The sequence below is a fragment of the Lynx rufus genome, unplaced genomic scaffold (assembly GCF_022079265.1).
Source record: "Lynx rufus isolate CCGP_SWC_20201006 ecotype Redwood Valley unplaced genomic scaffold, mLynRuf1.p SCAF_1, whole genome shotgun sequence".
NCBI classification, from domain to species: domain Eukaryota; kingdom Metazoa; phylum Chordata; class Mammalia; order Carnivora; family Felidae; genus Lynx; species Lynx rufus.
The window spans coordinates 105837826-105851116 of NW_025814823.1; the positions used below are offsets into that span (position 1 = coordinate 105837826).

Below are 13291 nucleotides of genomic sequence, written 5' to 3' on the forward strand. Positions count from 1 at the left end.
CAGAGAGGCCAGAGAAGCTGTATAGTGTGTAAACCAGACACTGGCATAGTTATTCCCAACTTGTTGGAAATAGTTTTATCTGCTTATTATAACACAAAGTAACCTGAGTCACCTGCTGCTTATGATCTGGTGGTGTTTCTCATTAAAACGATAAGCTTTATGGCTGCACTAGACAATGAAATGGGCGAACACTCACATGGAAGAAGACATGAGATTCACCACAACAAGCCTACAGACAAGACATGCTGCCCCTTCTGCTTCTGATGAGATGGGGTCTGGCAAAGCCAGCTCGGAGTGACATAACAGAGCAGGGCTCCATTCCAAGACAAGTATGCACAAATACAACATAGTGCATCATTTCCAATAGGATTTTGTGAGTTGAATACGATTTTGTGATAATGACATCTGTTATCTCAGAAGGCATCACAGAATGGTCAATTTCATTACTGTTTTCATGTTGAGAATATAATCCTTTCACAATTTCTAGAAGGAAGTCGATAAAAAGCCTATGGTATGTGCGGGAAGAGTCAGACACATTATGTAGTGGTCTGGGTTACAAATTAACGCAGTTGTATAGAATACCCAATACCAGAAGGTCCATGAAAAGGAAAGTAACATAACATATGTGTAGGTTTTAGGGACATGAACTGTCTTAGGGTCTGGTCCCTATGGGAAAGAGCTGACTTAAAATACTTAACACACCCATCAACCATTAAATAAGGATAGAGTTTATATAATAAATGAGACTTGTTTGTTAAGCAGTAGGCACAGTGTGTAAGACACACAGGAAATACTCAAAGAATATGGTGACTTCCTTATTTCTCTCTTCTATTTTTAATCAGGACCTTTTCCTGTTAAAGGTTTCAGACCAAAACCATAGTGCATATACTCTTCACATATAACTGAGACACTGGTTACAGGTGGACAGGGTAAGAGGCATCAGGACCAGTAGCACCATCAGATGTGCTCATATCAGATGTGCTCATATCAGATGTGCTCATAGACATGTTCTGGAGAGGGATTGGAACTGAATGCTCCTGACCTGTATCTTTTCCATGTTATCAATTTTCTCCATGACTTTTCTTACTTAAAAAGTGGAATTTTTAAACAAGTTGCTCAGATTCTACACACCAGTGGTAAAGTATGGATGCAAAATGCTCATTCTATTTTATGCTTCTTTTTTTACTGTCAGCTTTTCTTTATTGCTTAAAGTAGCAACTCTAAGACAATACCCTAGGTGTGATGCCATGATTCTAATAGAACAAGAATAACTAGTAGCTAACTTGCTGGGTATGTGTTAGATTCCAGACACCATTCAAAGCTTTACACAAAAAAATCTCATATTATTTTACTTAATTTTCAAAAAACTAATGAGAAAAAGAGTCAGAGAGAGATGATGTATCCTACCTATGGCCAAAGAGCTAGTAAGGAATACAACTAGGATAAAGAAAATTAACTGATGTTGAAATACTCTTAAGCTCATGTAGGAGGATGTTGGAAAGGAAATGGAAGCCAAAATCCCAATTTATATTATAATATAAATATCAAATAACAAGGTGAATTCTGAGACTACACCCTGAAGGAAGTGGACATGGAAAATAGTTGCCAGGTCACGAAAACCCTCCCAATTATCAAAGACATAGCTTTAAAGAGCAGCAATTAAGAAGAGTATTTTTTGAGGAGGAGTGTTTTGCAAGAGCTCGATTATGAGTTGGGGGACTACCATCCTCACCACTGGTCCAAAGAGAAGAAGTTCACAGGGAGCAGGGGGAGAGTTTCATGCCTGCCTCTGCCTGGCATACCTAGAGGCAAAAGTGAGTGGCTGCTCTTCCTATGGGAGGGACAATGGAGGGAAGTGAGTGAGATCCACCTCCATAAGGAGGTTAACACGGCAAAAGGATGGCAGGTCATGCAGACTAGACGTGGGCCACGTTAAGAGGCGTCCTAACACAACGGCATGGAGAGGTGATGAGACACCCTCAGACAGAGCCTATCTGAAACAGACTGCTCAAAGACCAGAAGGCAAATGAGTAAAGCCCCCAGGAAGAAAATGCAGTGTCCACCTCTCAGTAAGGGCAGCCAAGTGCCTCTGAAGGAACTATGAAATCAAGGGGTGGCTTTAAACATCTGGGAAGCCGAGAAACTTTGAAGCAATCCTGAACCGGTCACCAGTGCTCCTGCTTCTTCCCTCCTCCTGCACTTTGACCCTTGTAGAGTCAGAAAGCTTCTTGCTGATGAAGGTCTGAGATTGCAAGGGAAACTGTAACTTCAAGTCAGGTTCAGAATATTATCTCTGGGCATTCTAATTTCTATACTTAACATTGTTTTCATTACCTAAAGTAGTCACATAAAGTTTCACTATTTATGAATAGTAAAGTTATAGGGTTGCCTGAGTTCTCTTCTTTCCTTACTGGGTGAGTGGTTTCTACTGAATAAATTTAAAGATACTTTTTAAAGGGATGCAAGAGACCAAAATATAGTTGTCTTCTGTTTATGTCCTGTCTGTGAGCCATGCTTCTTCAACATACCACTTAAAATAATAGTTTAATTTTTTGAAAATAAAAACCCATGTCTCAATGTCTAAGAAAACAAACTGAAGAAAAATATATAATTGATAATAAGTAATTAGTAAGAATTAATAGTAGTGATTCATTCCTAACTTCAACAATCATTGCATCTCAAAAGCATCACTAAAGGCAGAAGAGACCAAGAAAGAAGGTCTAGCAGGTGACAGGAACGGCAATATATAATTTTATACCCAGAACAAATGGTGTTTTTATTTTAAAAAGTTTAAACGACCACAGTTGTGAAAACCTGGAGGCTGTGCAACAATGTCTGATGCCTTTTCTGTATGTGGCAAAGATACATGATGATTTGTGTTTGGACACTGAATTCCTCATTGCTACTTATACGTTGGTTGCTTAAAGGAAAAATAGTATCTTCCTCCAAAACTGGTTTTGTACTCATCATACATTTCAACAGAATCATTCCGGTAAAGGAAAAGGGCAACTAAGTATATTAAAGCAACTGAAAATATTTTAGCTTCCTGAAGCAAGAAGGAGCTACATTCTTCTGGCTGCTGTATTTAAAATATCCCTGAGTGAAGTGCTGACAATCTTGTAAGCTGAAATAAATCCTAAATTGGAGACAGTAGATGAACTTAAGTGGACAGATTATTTCCATCTGCTCTTGCTTCTTTTCTCCCCCACTTTTCAGGATCCAAAAGTTTTGATTCCCATAGGGAAGAGTAAAGTATTATCACCTATGTCTAAGAAAGAATTTCATTTCTGTCATCTACACTCCTAAACCAATAAGGGTATCTGCTTTCTACAGAGTCACCTGAGAAACAGCAGGTGCACAATGGCTAATGCCCCCTAGGGGTCTCAGGAAAGCCTGCTGGAGAGAAAACCACATTAAGTGTATTTTTACAATGACCTCACTCTGCTATTGTTATCTTTAGGACATATGGTTGAAATGCCATATGGTCTGAAATACCAATGACATTTTTGATTTGCCTGCCTCTTTAAAACTGATGCCCGTAACTCTGATTTGCATGGAACCCATTTGGCAAAAGTACCCCTTTAAAAACCAAAGTAATTTGGCATGGTTTAGAATAAAATATCTATTCTCTCTCATATTCTGCCCTTGTTTCTATAGTTAGCTGCATAGCGATGAGGAATAACTATGTAAAAATATTTCCACCTTTTGACAGAAGTCCAAGTTCTAAGGGAGAAGTTATTTACATTTTAAATTGTGTTTGAGCTTATTTAAATATATTAAATAAACAGGGCTTATTTAAATATAACCATAATCCCCCTTTCATCTTAGTTGTAATGAATTATAACATCTAAATCCATTGTACTTAAAGAGTCAGCTAACATTATCAAGGATTCTGATTTAAGGATGATTTCTTTTTATTTTTTAAGGATGATCTCCTTTTTTCTTCTCCTGCATTTAAAAAAAATATATATTTATTTATCTTGAGAGAGACAGACAGACAGTCACGTAGGGCTAGATAGAGAAGGAGAGAGAGAATCCCAAGCAGGCTCCACACTGTCAGCACAGAGCCCAATGGGGGGCTCAATTTCATGAACCATAAGATCATGACTTGAACCGAAATCAAGAGACAGACAGTGGTTTTTTTTTGTTTGTTTCTGTTTTTACTTGCATCTCATCAGAGCCTTCTTCAAGGAGCTAGGTGGACTCCCTGTACATTTTTTAAGCTACTTTACTGACGTATAATTCACGTACCTAAGAATTAACCCGTTTAAAGAGTACAATAGTTTTTTTTTGTTTTGCATAGTCACAGATTATATAGATACAGATATGTATACAGATATAAAGATATATATATATAACCATCACTACAACTGATTTTAGAACATTTCACCACCTTAAAAATGCCTTTAGCTACCACCCCCTTATCCTGGCATCCCCACCCTCTCTGTTCTAAGTAACATGAATCTGCTTTGTCTCTATAGATTTGCTTGCTTCAGACATTTCATATGAATGCAATCATACACTATCTGGGCTTTTGTGAGCGGTTCCTTTCACTCAGCATCATGTTTTCAAGGAACATCCATACTTTCGCATTTAGCAGTACTTCCTACCTTTTTATGGCTGAATACTTTTCCAATGTATGGATATATTTTTGTCCGATTTTCGAAGACCATTTGGACGCTGGAGAACGATTCACTTACCAACACACACGCGTCCATCCACGCCCACAGCCAGGCCTGGGGGACAGTCACAGCGGAAGGACCCTTCATTGTTGATGCAGTGCCCATTCATGCAGATTCCTGGGGTCTGGCATTCGTCAACATCTGTCCAGGGGGAAACACAACTCAGGCCATTACTGGGTAAACTTAACCTTATTCCAGAGTATGCCTGCTGTCATCACTCTAGACTAACAACCTTCTGTTTTCCATTTTATAATTTATGGAAGGACACATAGATGTGATAACAAATCTCAGGTCTAAATGCAACTCTTTCAAATGCATTTTCAGAAATACTGACTCAAAGTTGCCTCACATAATCCATCAGGAAAAAAAAGAGCCTTACACACTCATTTTTCTTTATTTATATGCCAATTCTGTTAACTATTAAGTGATATTTAATTCAAGTTAAGTAAAACAAATTCTTAAAATTAAAGTAAATTTTTTTTAATTATCTTATTTTTTAAAAAGTTTATTTATTTTGAGGGGGGTGGGGAGAGAATCAGATACAGGGAGAGTGAGAATCCCAAGCAAGCTCTGTGCTCAGAGTGCAGGGCTCAATCTCATGAACCATGAGATCATGACCTGAGCCGACATCAAGAATCAGATGCTTAACTGACTGGGCCACCCAGGCACTTTTATTTACACACATATAAAATTCAAACTAAAGAGAGATGCCTTTTTAATATTAACTTGATCAAGTGATAATAACAAAATATGGAGCATCTCTTAATTTTCATTTTTTTTTTTTTTTCAACGTTTATTTATTTTTGGGACAGAGAGAGACAGAGCATGAATGGGCGAGGGGCAGAGAGAGAGGGAGACACAGAATCGGAAACAGGCTCCAGGCTCTGAGCCATCAGCCCAGAGCCCGACGCGGGGCTCGAACTCACAGACCGCGAGATCGTGACCTGGCTGAAGTCGGACGCTTAACCGACTGCGCCACCCAGGCGCCCCTTTTTTTTTTATTTTTTTTTTTTATTTTTATTTTTTTTTTTTTTGCATCTCTTAATTTTCAATCTGCTCAAGTTTATCACATGTAACCCAACAATCAATGGCTTCCCTGAAAGATGAAACAGGCTTCAAAACACAGGGTCGCCAAATCATGAACATTTTAATTTGAAGATGGCACTATCTCTAATAAGAAAATAAATTTAAAAAATTGCAAGACAGCAAAAACTGCTGAGATTTAGGCCATATTTACACGTGCATGTAAGTTTCTGAGGAAATACTAAAAGTTACATGCTGTAATGTAATGTTACACCCTGCAATAATACTAAACGCAAATCCTGTGTTAAATCCAATTCAACCAACCTTGAGCTGACATCTCTGTCTTGATTTGAAACAGCAGAGCTACAATCTTTCTACTGAATAATGTACTCCCCTTTCTTGAATAGTCCAGAAGCTATTTTTTATTCAAAAATACAAGAATCAGTCTTGAATTTTCTCCCTCAACACTCCCTGGAATTTTGCTGAAATTATTTGGTATTCAGGTAAGCATGTAATGGAAGGCAGAAAGGATTCAAAAGTTGATTTCATCTAAAAGGAGAAAACTGAAAAAAAAACTGCAAAATTTATTCCATCTTACTAAATTCATATTGTGAATAGAAACCTACTATAGTCTTATTTCCATGAAGCACTTCTTTGCTTACTAAAGTTATCACTGGAGCTTAGCTTTCAAAATGGCTTTATAAACAAAACTGATAGGAACAGTCCAATTATTTCTTCACTACGTCGATGTAAGATTTTTAGATAATGATATAGTCACGATCTGTAGATTAGTTTGTGGAAAATACGTAATACAAAATGAGTAATGAATGACTGGTTTTAGTACACAAAAATGAAAACCTCTCAAGATTTCTTTCTTCCTCTTTTTTGTTTAGGCATGGGATACAGAGAAATTATTTCTACATTGTCTCTTCCAGACTTGCTAGAACTGGTCTGTCATTCCCTTAATTTTTCCCATACATTATTTTTGTAAAGATATCACTGTTCCTAGACCACAAGGTGTGTTTTTCTAGGAAGCTTTAGACACCTGCCTCGCTGAATTAGCAGCAGACGTGAATAATATGAAATCCGCATGAAGAAACTGAAGTAATTCTTGCATGATTCATTCACACAAAAAAGATGGTTTCAATCATGGTAACTTTCCTATCTCAGAGCCATACATACCAGTACAATAACGCCCATTTGGAGCCAAGACAAATCCTGGTTTGCAGATGCACTTGAAGCTACCATCTTCATTAATGCACATGCCATTCAAACACATGTTGGTAGTCGTACATTCATCATGATCTGCAGGAGAAGAGCAGAGTTACTTACGCCACTGGCCTTGGGGGAGCTGGCTCCCACTCCTTCCATTAATAATTACCAATCACATTCTACTACATAAATAAGCTATGTGCTCACTGATTTTTTTTTTCCTAATCTGAATGCCTACCAAGTGAGAGCAAACAGTGTGGAGAACATGAAGGGTCTTTAGCGTAAGGGACAAGAAGGAAAGAATTAAGTAAATGTTGTGCTTAGTTGTTATTGAAACCACCCGAGAAGGGTTTTTACTTTGATTAGCAAAAATGTTAATATGACTTCAGGGGTACAAGTGAAATGAACTGGACTTTCATCATTGGGTGAACTATCACCAGTTGCTGTGTGAACAGATTATTTGTGTGAGGTACTGATACCTACTGCATTGCCAGACATTGCCAGGACGTCAAATTTAGAGATCGGATTATCACATATGCCAAAAGGTTTTACATTCCCCCAGATTGGAGCTCAGGGGAGACCTTTTCTAACCTCTGAGTATTGTAATGGCAAAATGTGAAATACTGTAGGTACTAATAATTACCTACGGCAGAAGAAAAACTGTTACTTTTAATCAAACATATACCGCACAGAAAATTCCCAGAAGCAGTACATTATTCATTGTTATAACAATTCCAAACAATCTTTCCTTTGACTTTAAGGGTCTCATTCTAAATGCATTTATATTTTACCTAAGTCATCTGAAGAATTCTCACATGTGTGTTGTGTGAGCTTATATGGAAACAGCATATATGGTTCTAAATAAAAATGTATATCCCTTAAGAATCTTTTGCAAAGAAGCAGGCAGTTTCCATACCAACACAGTTTTTTCCATCTGTAGTTAATTCAAAGCCGGCATTGCAAATGCACTGGAAACTTCCATCTGTGTTCACACATCGACCGTTTTTACAAAGGACCCCATTCTGGATGCATTCATCGATATCTGGGATAATGAAGAATGGCCAAACATTACTCTTTTACAGTAACCACAGATAAAAACAGTAAGGTAATAAATGTGATGTTCAGTATCCAGTCTGTGTGTCTTACACATTATACCTAAGATCGTGTTGCTTCTTCAGCAAAATTTCCATCTCTCACCAGCTTTTTTTTTTTTTTTAAAGTCCTGACTTAACTGTAGGTGAAGAGGGAAAGAAAGAGAAAAATGGGTTGGTGTGTGGAGGGAAGCTAGGTGCGGGTGGGCAGTGCAATGGAATGGCTGGTGTAGCTCTTTTGGACACAATGGTCAAAGACCCCCAAATTTAGAGCAGACTGTTGACTAAGAAGACAGGACAGTCAAACTATCTGGGTTAAGAGCAAAATGATGCAACCTGCCGGGTAAGCTTATCTGAGCAACTACTCGTGGATGAAGAGGAAATGAAAAAGAAGACAAGCAGAGTCATCTGCTAAAAGAATTCTGAGATGAATCACTTTGGAAGAGGGTACTGAGTGTAGCAACAAAACTGTGATTCAAGACAAGGCCTGACTTCGTATCGGATTATGTGTGAGCATCAAAGGAGACAGTAGTTGAGAACAACTACAAATCTTGAGCTCCATTATTCAGACAGCAGTAAGGCTACTGACGTTATTTGGAGAAAGGAAGTTGTGATCTAGGGAAGGGAGAGAAACTGAATTTTGCAAAGCCAGATAGCATGTTGCGAGGGTTATATATGCAAATAGTGTTTATGTTTAAAGGAAGCACTTCTGAGGGGAGCATAAAATAAACCTGTAGTAATGTAACAGCACCTACTTCATTCCATGTCTTATTTTAATATAAATTTACTTTTAACCTCAACAGCCTGGGTCACTATATTTCATGGAACATTTTCACATGTGAAAGCAAACTGCCTTACCAATGCATGCTTGCTTAGTAGGAGTCCTCTGGAATCCAGCATGACATTTACAATAATAGGATCCAGGTGTGTTAACACAATCTCCATTAGTGCAGGGATTTGATGTGCATTCATCAACATCTGTGAGCGGCAAAAGAAACCATTACAGACTTCACTCCATTTCTAGAAATGTTTGTTTAAAGTACATTGAGGCCCCCCAAATTTGAGAGAAGGCCAGTCAGTGGTAATAGTCTAAATAGCGGAGTATTTATAAATGAATGAAAATTCCTTTCTTCAAATACAGAGAGGCCAGTCTAGAGATTTACAAAAATATTGCCTATTGGAAACTACAAGGGAATTTGCTTTAATCAAGAAATAATGATTTTTCAATTTGAAAAATGCACAATGATTAAAAGCTCTGAGAAGCTTTTTTTTTTTTTAAAGCTGACTGCAAAATAATAGCCGTGAGTTCCAAAAGGCTATCACACTTATAGTAATCCAGGCAAGTTAATAGCCTCTACACAACCTCATAGAGTATTAGAAACCCAATGAAAGATGTTGTAAGATATGTATGTATATCTTCATACTGTCAATTTTACTAGTTTTAAAAAAAGAGAATGACAGATTGTGGAATTTCTGTGTTATTATTTGTCATCCTCAATTAGATATGTAACTACGTAGGCACCAAGGCTTGGTTATTTCAAGTAACATAGGGTGGGACAGAAAATGGAAATTAATTAAAACAAAGTCTATCATATTCAGCAACCTCAGATTTCTTTAGGACCTTAAATGGGCACAGGAATTTTTTGCATAAACTAAGTTCAATGCAAATATGAGTTCTGATCCTGAATGTGACAAACATTACTGCTTTTCATTTAGTTCTCCTAGGCTTGATTAAATGGAAACCCCATCACAGAACTCAGAGGCTGCAAGACAAAATGGCAGACAGAGCAGTCTGGACTACCCAAAGCCCAGAAAAATCACATGTGCCAGAGTCAGAAAACGTTAAATTCATTTTCTTTCAGCAACGCCCACAAAATATAATTTTGGATGCTAGCAAATTAAAAACCTCGCTGGCTGGTATGGGCATAATGACCTGCCATTTCATGTACATGTAGAGGCCATTAACATATACAATTTCAGCTATATTGGAGAGCACAACAATCCAATGAATTCACAGGTTTACTATTTTCATAAACAGATTACTCCTTTCACAGATGGTCTTTAAAAAGAAACTGTAATCTATCAAACTCACCAATCTCATTTATATAAACACTCAGAGTAAATGCAATTAAGCCCTCTCTGGTACAGAAGGAGAACAAAAAAAAAAAAAAAATCTCATAGCAAATTAAATAAAAACAACAGAGGGTAACAGGATTAAATGCTTTTTCAATTCATCCAAGGATGCCTTCAGCCCATTAAGATTCACTTACATTTCAACTTTGGGTTGATAACATCAATTCTACTGGGCCAAAGGAATGAGGCAAAATGAGAAAAAACAGAGTTTAGAGCATTAGCAAGCATATAAAGTATACTTAATGGACTTTCCAGTATGAACTATCACCCTGAGTTTGCAGTGTGGAAGATAGCTTAAATTCTCTAGCATACGTAATACTCAAATGCAACATTTAAAAATGTGTCGTAGATGCTCCTTTTCAGAAGAGTCACTGTAAAGCTCTGTTCTAGTGAGGAACATAAGACCATGCACCCAAGCCCCTCTCCTGAGATAAACTTTCAGGGAAGCCAGGCCACTTCTCAAGACCTTTTGCTTTCTTGAAAACTTGTTCCCAAGCCCCCGCCCCCGCCATTGGCTATGACAGCTCTGGGCACTTATTTTGCCATTACAGCCCTGAGCCTCTGAGAGACCACACCAAGCCATCAGAACACAGAAAGATACAATAGTTCACTTACTTATTTCTTCTTTACAAGTGAAAACATCTACCAAGAACTATTAGTGCGTTTAAAATCCATGCCTTTAAAACCCCACTTGTTTTTTGGGATTGCTGTAAGATTTTAAGTTTTAGTCTAATCAGAAATGACCACTGCCATGTTGTGAAACATACATTTCATGGCTCCTGATTCTGAGGTCTCATGGCCTAGTCCTTCCAAGTGATCACCTCTGTTTCTCCTGGTGTAGGGGAATAGGGGCACTGTGCACTTTGGTTTCTTCCTGTGTTTTCATTGGGGACTGAGTACTTTTCAGCAAAATTCACAGGATTTTAAACTCCTGAAATTAATGAAGTCACTGAGACAGCTGCTGATTATCAAAATGGTTACATTCTCGGATACTATCAGGGTGAGAAATATTTAGCCTTGAAAAGTATTTTATATTCCAAATTAGTAATCACTTAATTGGCAAGGGCTCTAAGATTACCTGTGGCCCAACAGAAACAGAAAGTATTTCTTATTATTCCAAAATAAAATTATTTGAATGGAATTAACACCTCTTGCTAACAGCAGTTTTTCTTATATGGACATAAACGAGTGCCAGAATTATATTTGAGAGAAGAACTCTCAGGAAAACGACAGAAAAATGTGGTGAGTAAATAAAACTTTACAGGTCTCAGGAGTAATTCTTAGAACAGCAAAATGGACCCAATTCTATTTTCCTTTTCTGTGATCCTTTAAAAGAGTTACCACCTTTCATGTTAGGACACTTCATCAGTATCTACCACAAATTCCCAAATAATAATGGCTGTTTGTTATTCCTCAAAACACAGCATAATTAAAGTAGTTACCAACCCTATCTTGGGCTCCTATAATTTAAAACACTAGTTAACTCATATCCTCTGAACTTTTTCTGATATCCTGACCTATTTATAAACTCAAACTGATGAGAAGCTGACCCTACAAAAAATACTGAAATAAAAATATTAAAAATTTACTTTCTGAAAATATTCCCTGATACTTATCTTTGTCTCTATGAATTACTATGGTTAGAAAGATAATCTTGCTTAGGTTTTAACTTTGCAGGACCAGAGGATGAGACCAATCTAGAATGCAACTGTTTGCAACAACGTTCGGGTAAAATACTAAAGTGAGAGGTATATTAACACCTTAACTGTACAGACGTGCAATCCCAGTGCTACCATAGACAGAGTTTTTAAAAAGGGTGGTAGCAGCCCTTCTCATGTGGGTTCCAGAAAAGGAAGGACCTATTTAGGACACCCATTGTATGTGATTAGCTCCTATCCTTTGCATCTGGAGTTATACTACCTGTGCATCACCCTTGGGGGGATGCTTGAAAATAGTTACTGAAATCACTTTCTGTAGGACTTAATTCTCTATACAAACCCTGGTTAAGGAGATGCTGGATTGCACACATGACTACAGAAAAAAACTTTTGATCCTTAAAGATAATTCTTTATGCCAATGTTTCACAGAATCCCCCAGAGTACAGGTGTTTTCCTAGGTAGAATGAAGTACACCTGGGTGCTAATATGAACTAAACGGTGGTCTGTGGCTAACTGAAACAAAATATTTAACTTTTGGCCTATTTTTATTTGTTGGTAGTGAATCATGCAGTGACATATGAATCACAAACATTAGTAGCAAAAAAAAAAAAAAAGTCAATCATGGGACTCTTGGGTGGTTCAGTCGGTTGGCCACCTGACTTCAGTTCAGATCACGATCTCATGGTTTGTGAGTTCAAGCCCCGTGTCGGGCACTGTGCTGACAGCTCAGAGCCTGGAACCTGCTTTGGATTCTGTGTCTCCCTCTCTCATTGCCCCTTTCCCACTCATATTCTGTCTCTCTCTGTCTCAAAAATAAATATACATTAAACACAAGTCAATCATGTTTCAGTTGATTTTGTATGTATGTACAAGATTTTATATATTGTATGCTTATAATCATGTTTTCTAAGAGGAAAGTCACTTACAAGTCATATAATAATAAATATATCAGTATTTCACAGTGATCCAAAAATAATCACCTGGTCTATCACTTAAACCAGTGTCCAGGAGTATCAGCTAAGCCAGGGCTCCTGTAAAACCCTAGGGTAAGACTTTTATATAGATTATGTGAATGGCCCCTCTAGACTTGTGCAGCGCAAAACTTGTGCAACTGTACATGAGGATCCTGAGGTAAGCCTCACTGAATCATTCTGATCTTAGAGCTCTGTATTAGTTTACAATAATTGGTTTTTCCAAAACATCACATTTGGCTCACATCTTCCCTCATAATCATAGTGCACTTAAAACTTTTCAGTTTGCCCTGGCAAAATTATGATACTATCTGTTCCTGGTCTTGTCATCTGTATGCTATAACAGAAGATGTGAACCCAAATAGGGTATTTAGGGTTATACTAATCATGAAACATATACACAACCATTCCCTAAACTACTCCTAAACTAAAACTATTCTCAAGAGATCATCAAAACCCTCTTCATCATAAAATCCAAAAGATTTTTCGGTCCTCATGATATTTCTGCCATACTTCTCACT

General features: G+C 37.5%; 1 protein-coding gene across 1 annotated transcript in view; it reads right to left on the reverse strand.

Annotated features, from left to right (window-relative positions):
• Positions 1-13291, reverse strand: part of FBN2 (fibrillin 2) — a 256875-nt gene that overhangs the window by 101969 nt on the left and 141615 nt on the right. The window contains exons 12-15 of the mRNA XM_047094456.1: positions 8867-8986; positions 7834-7959; positions 6888-7010; positions 4701-4823 (exon numbers count right to left, since the gene is read on the reverse strand). Coding sequence (XP_046950412.1) covers positions 4701-4823; positions 6888-7010; positions 7834-7959; positions 8867-8986 — 492 coding nt within the window. The remainder of the gene's footprint in view (positions 1-4700; positions 4824-6887; positions 7011-7833; positions 7960-8866; positions 8987-13291) is intronic.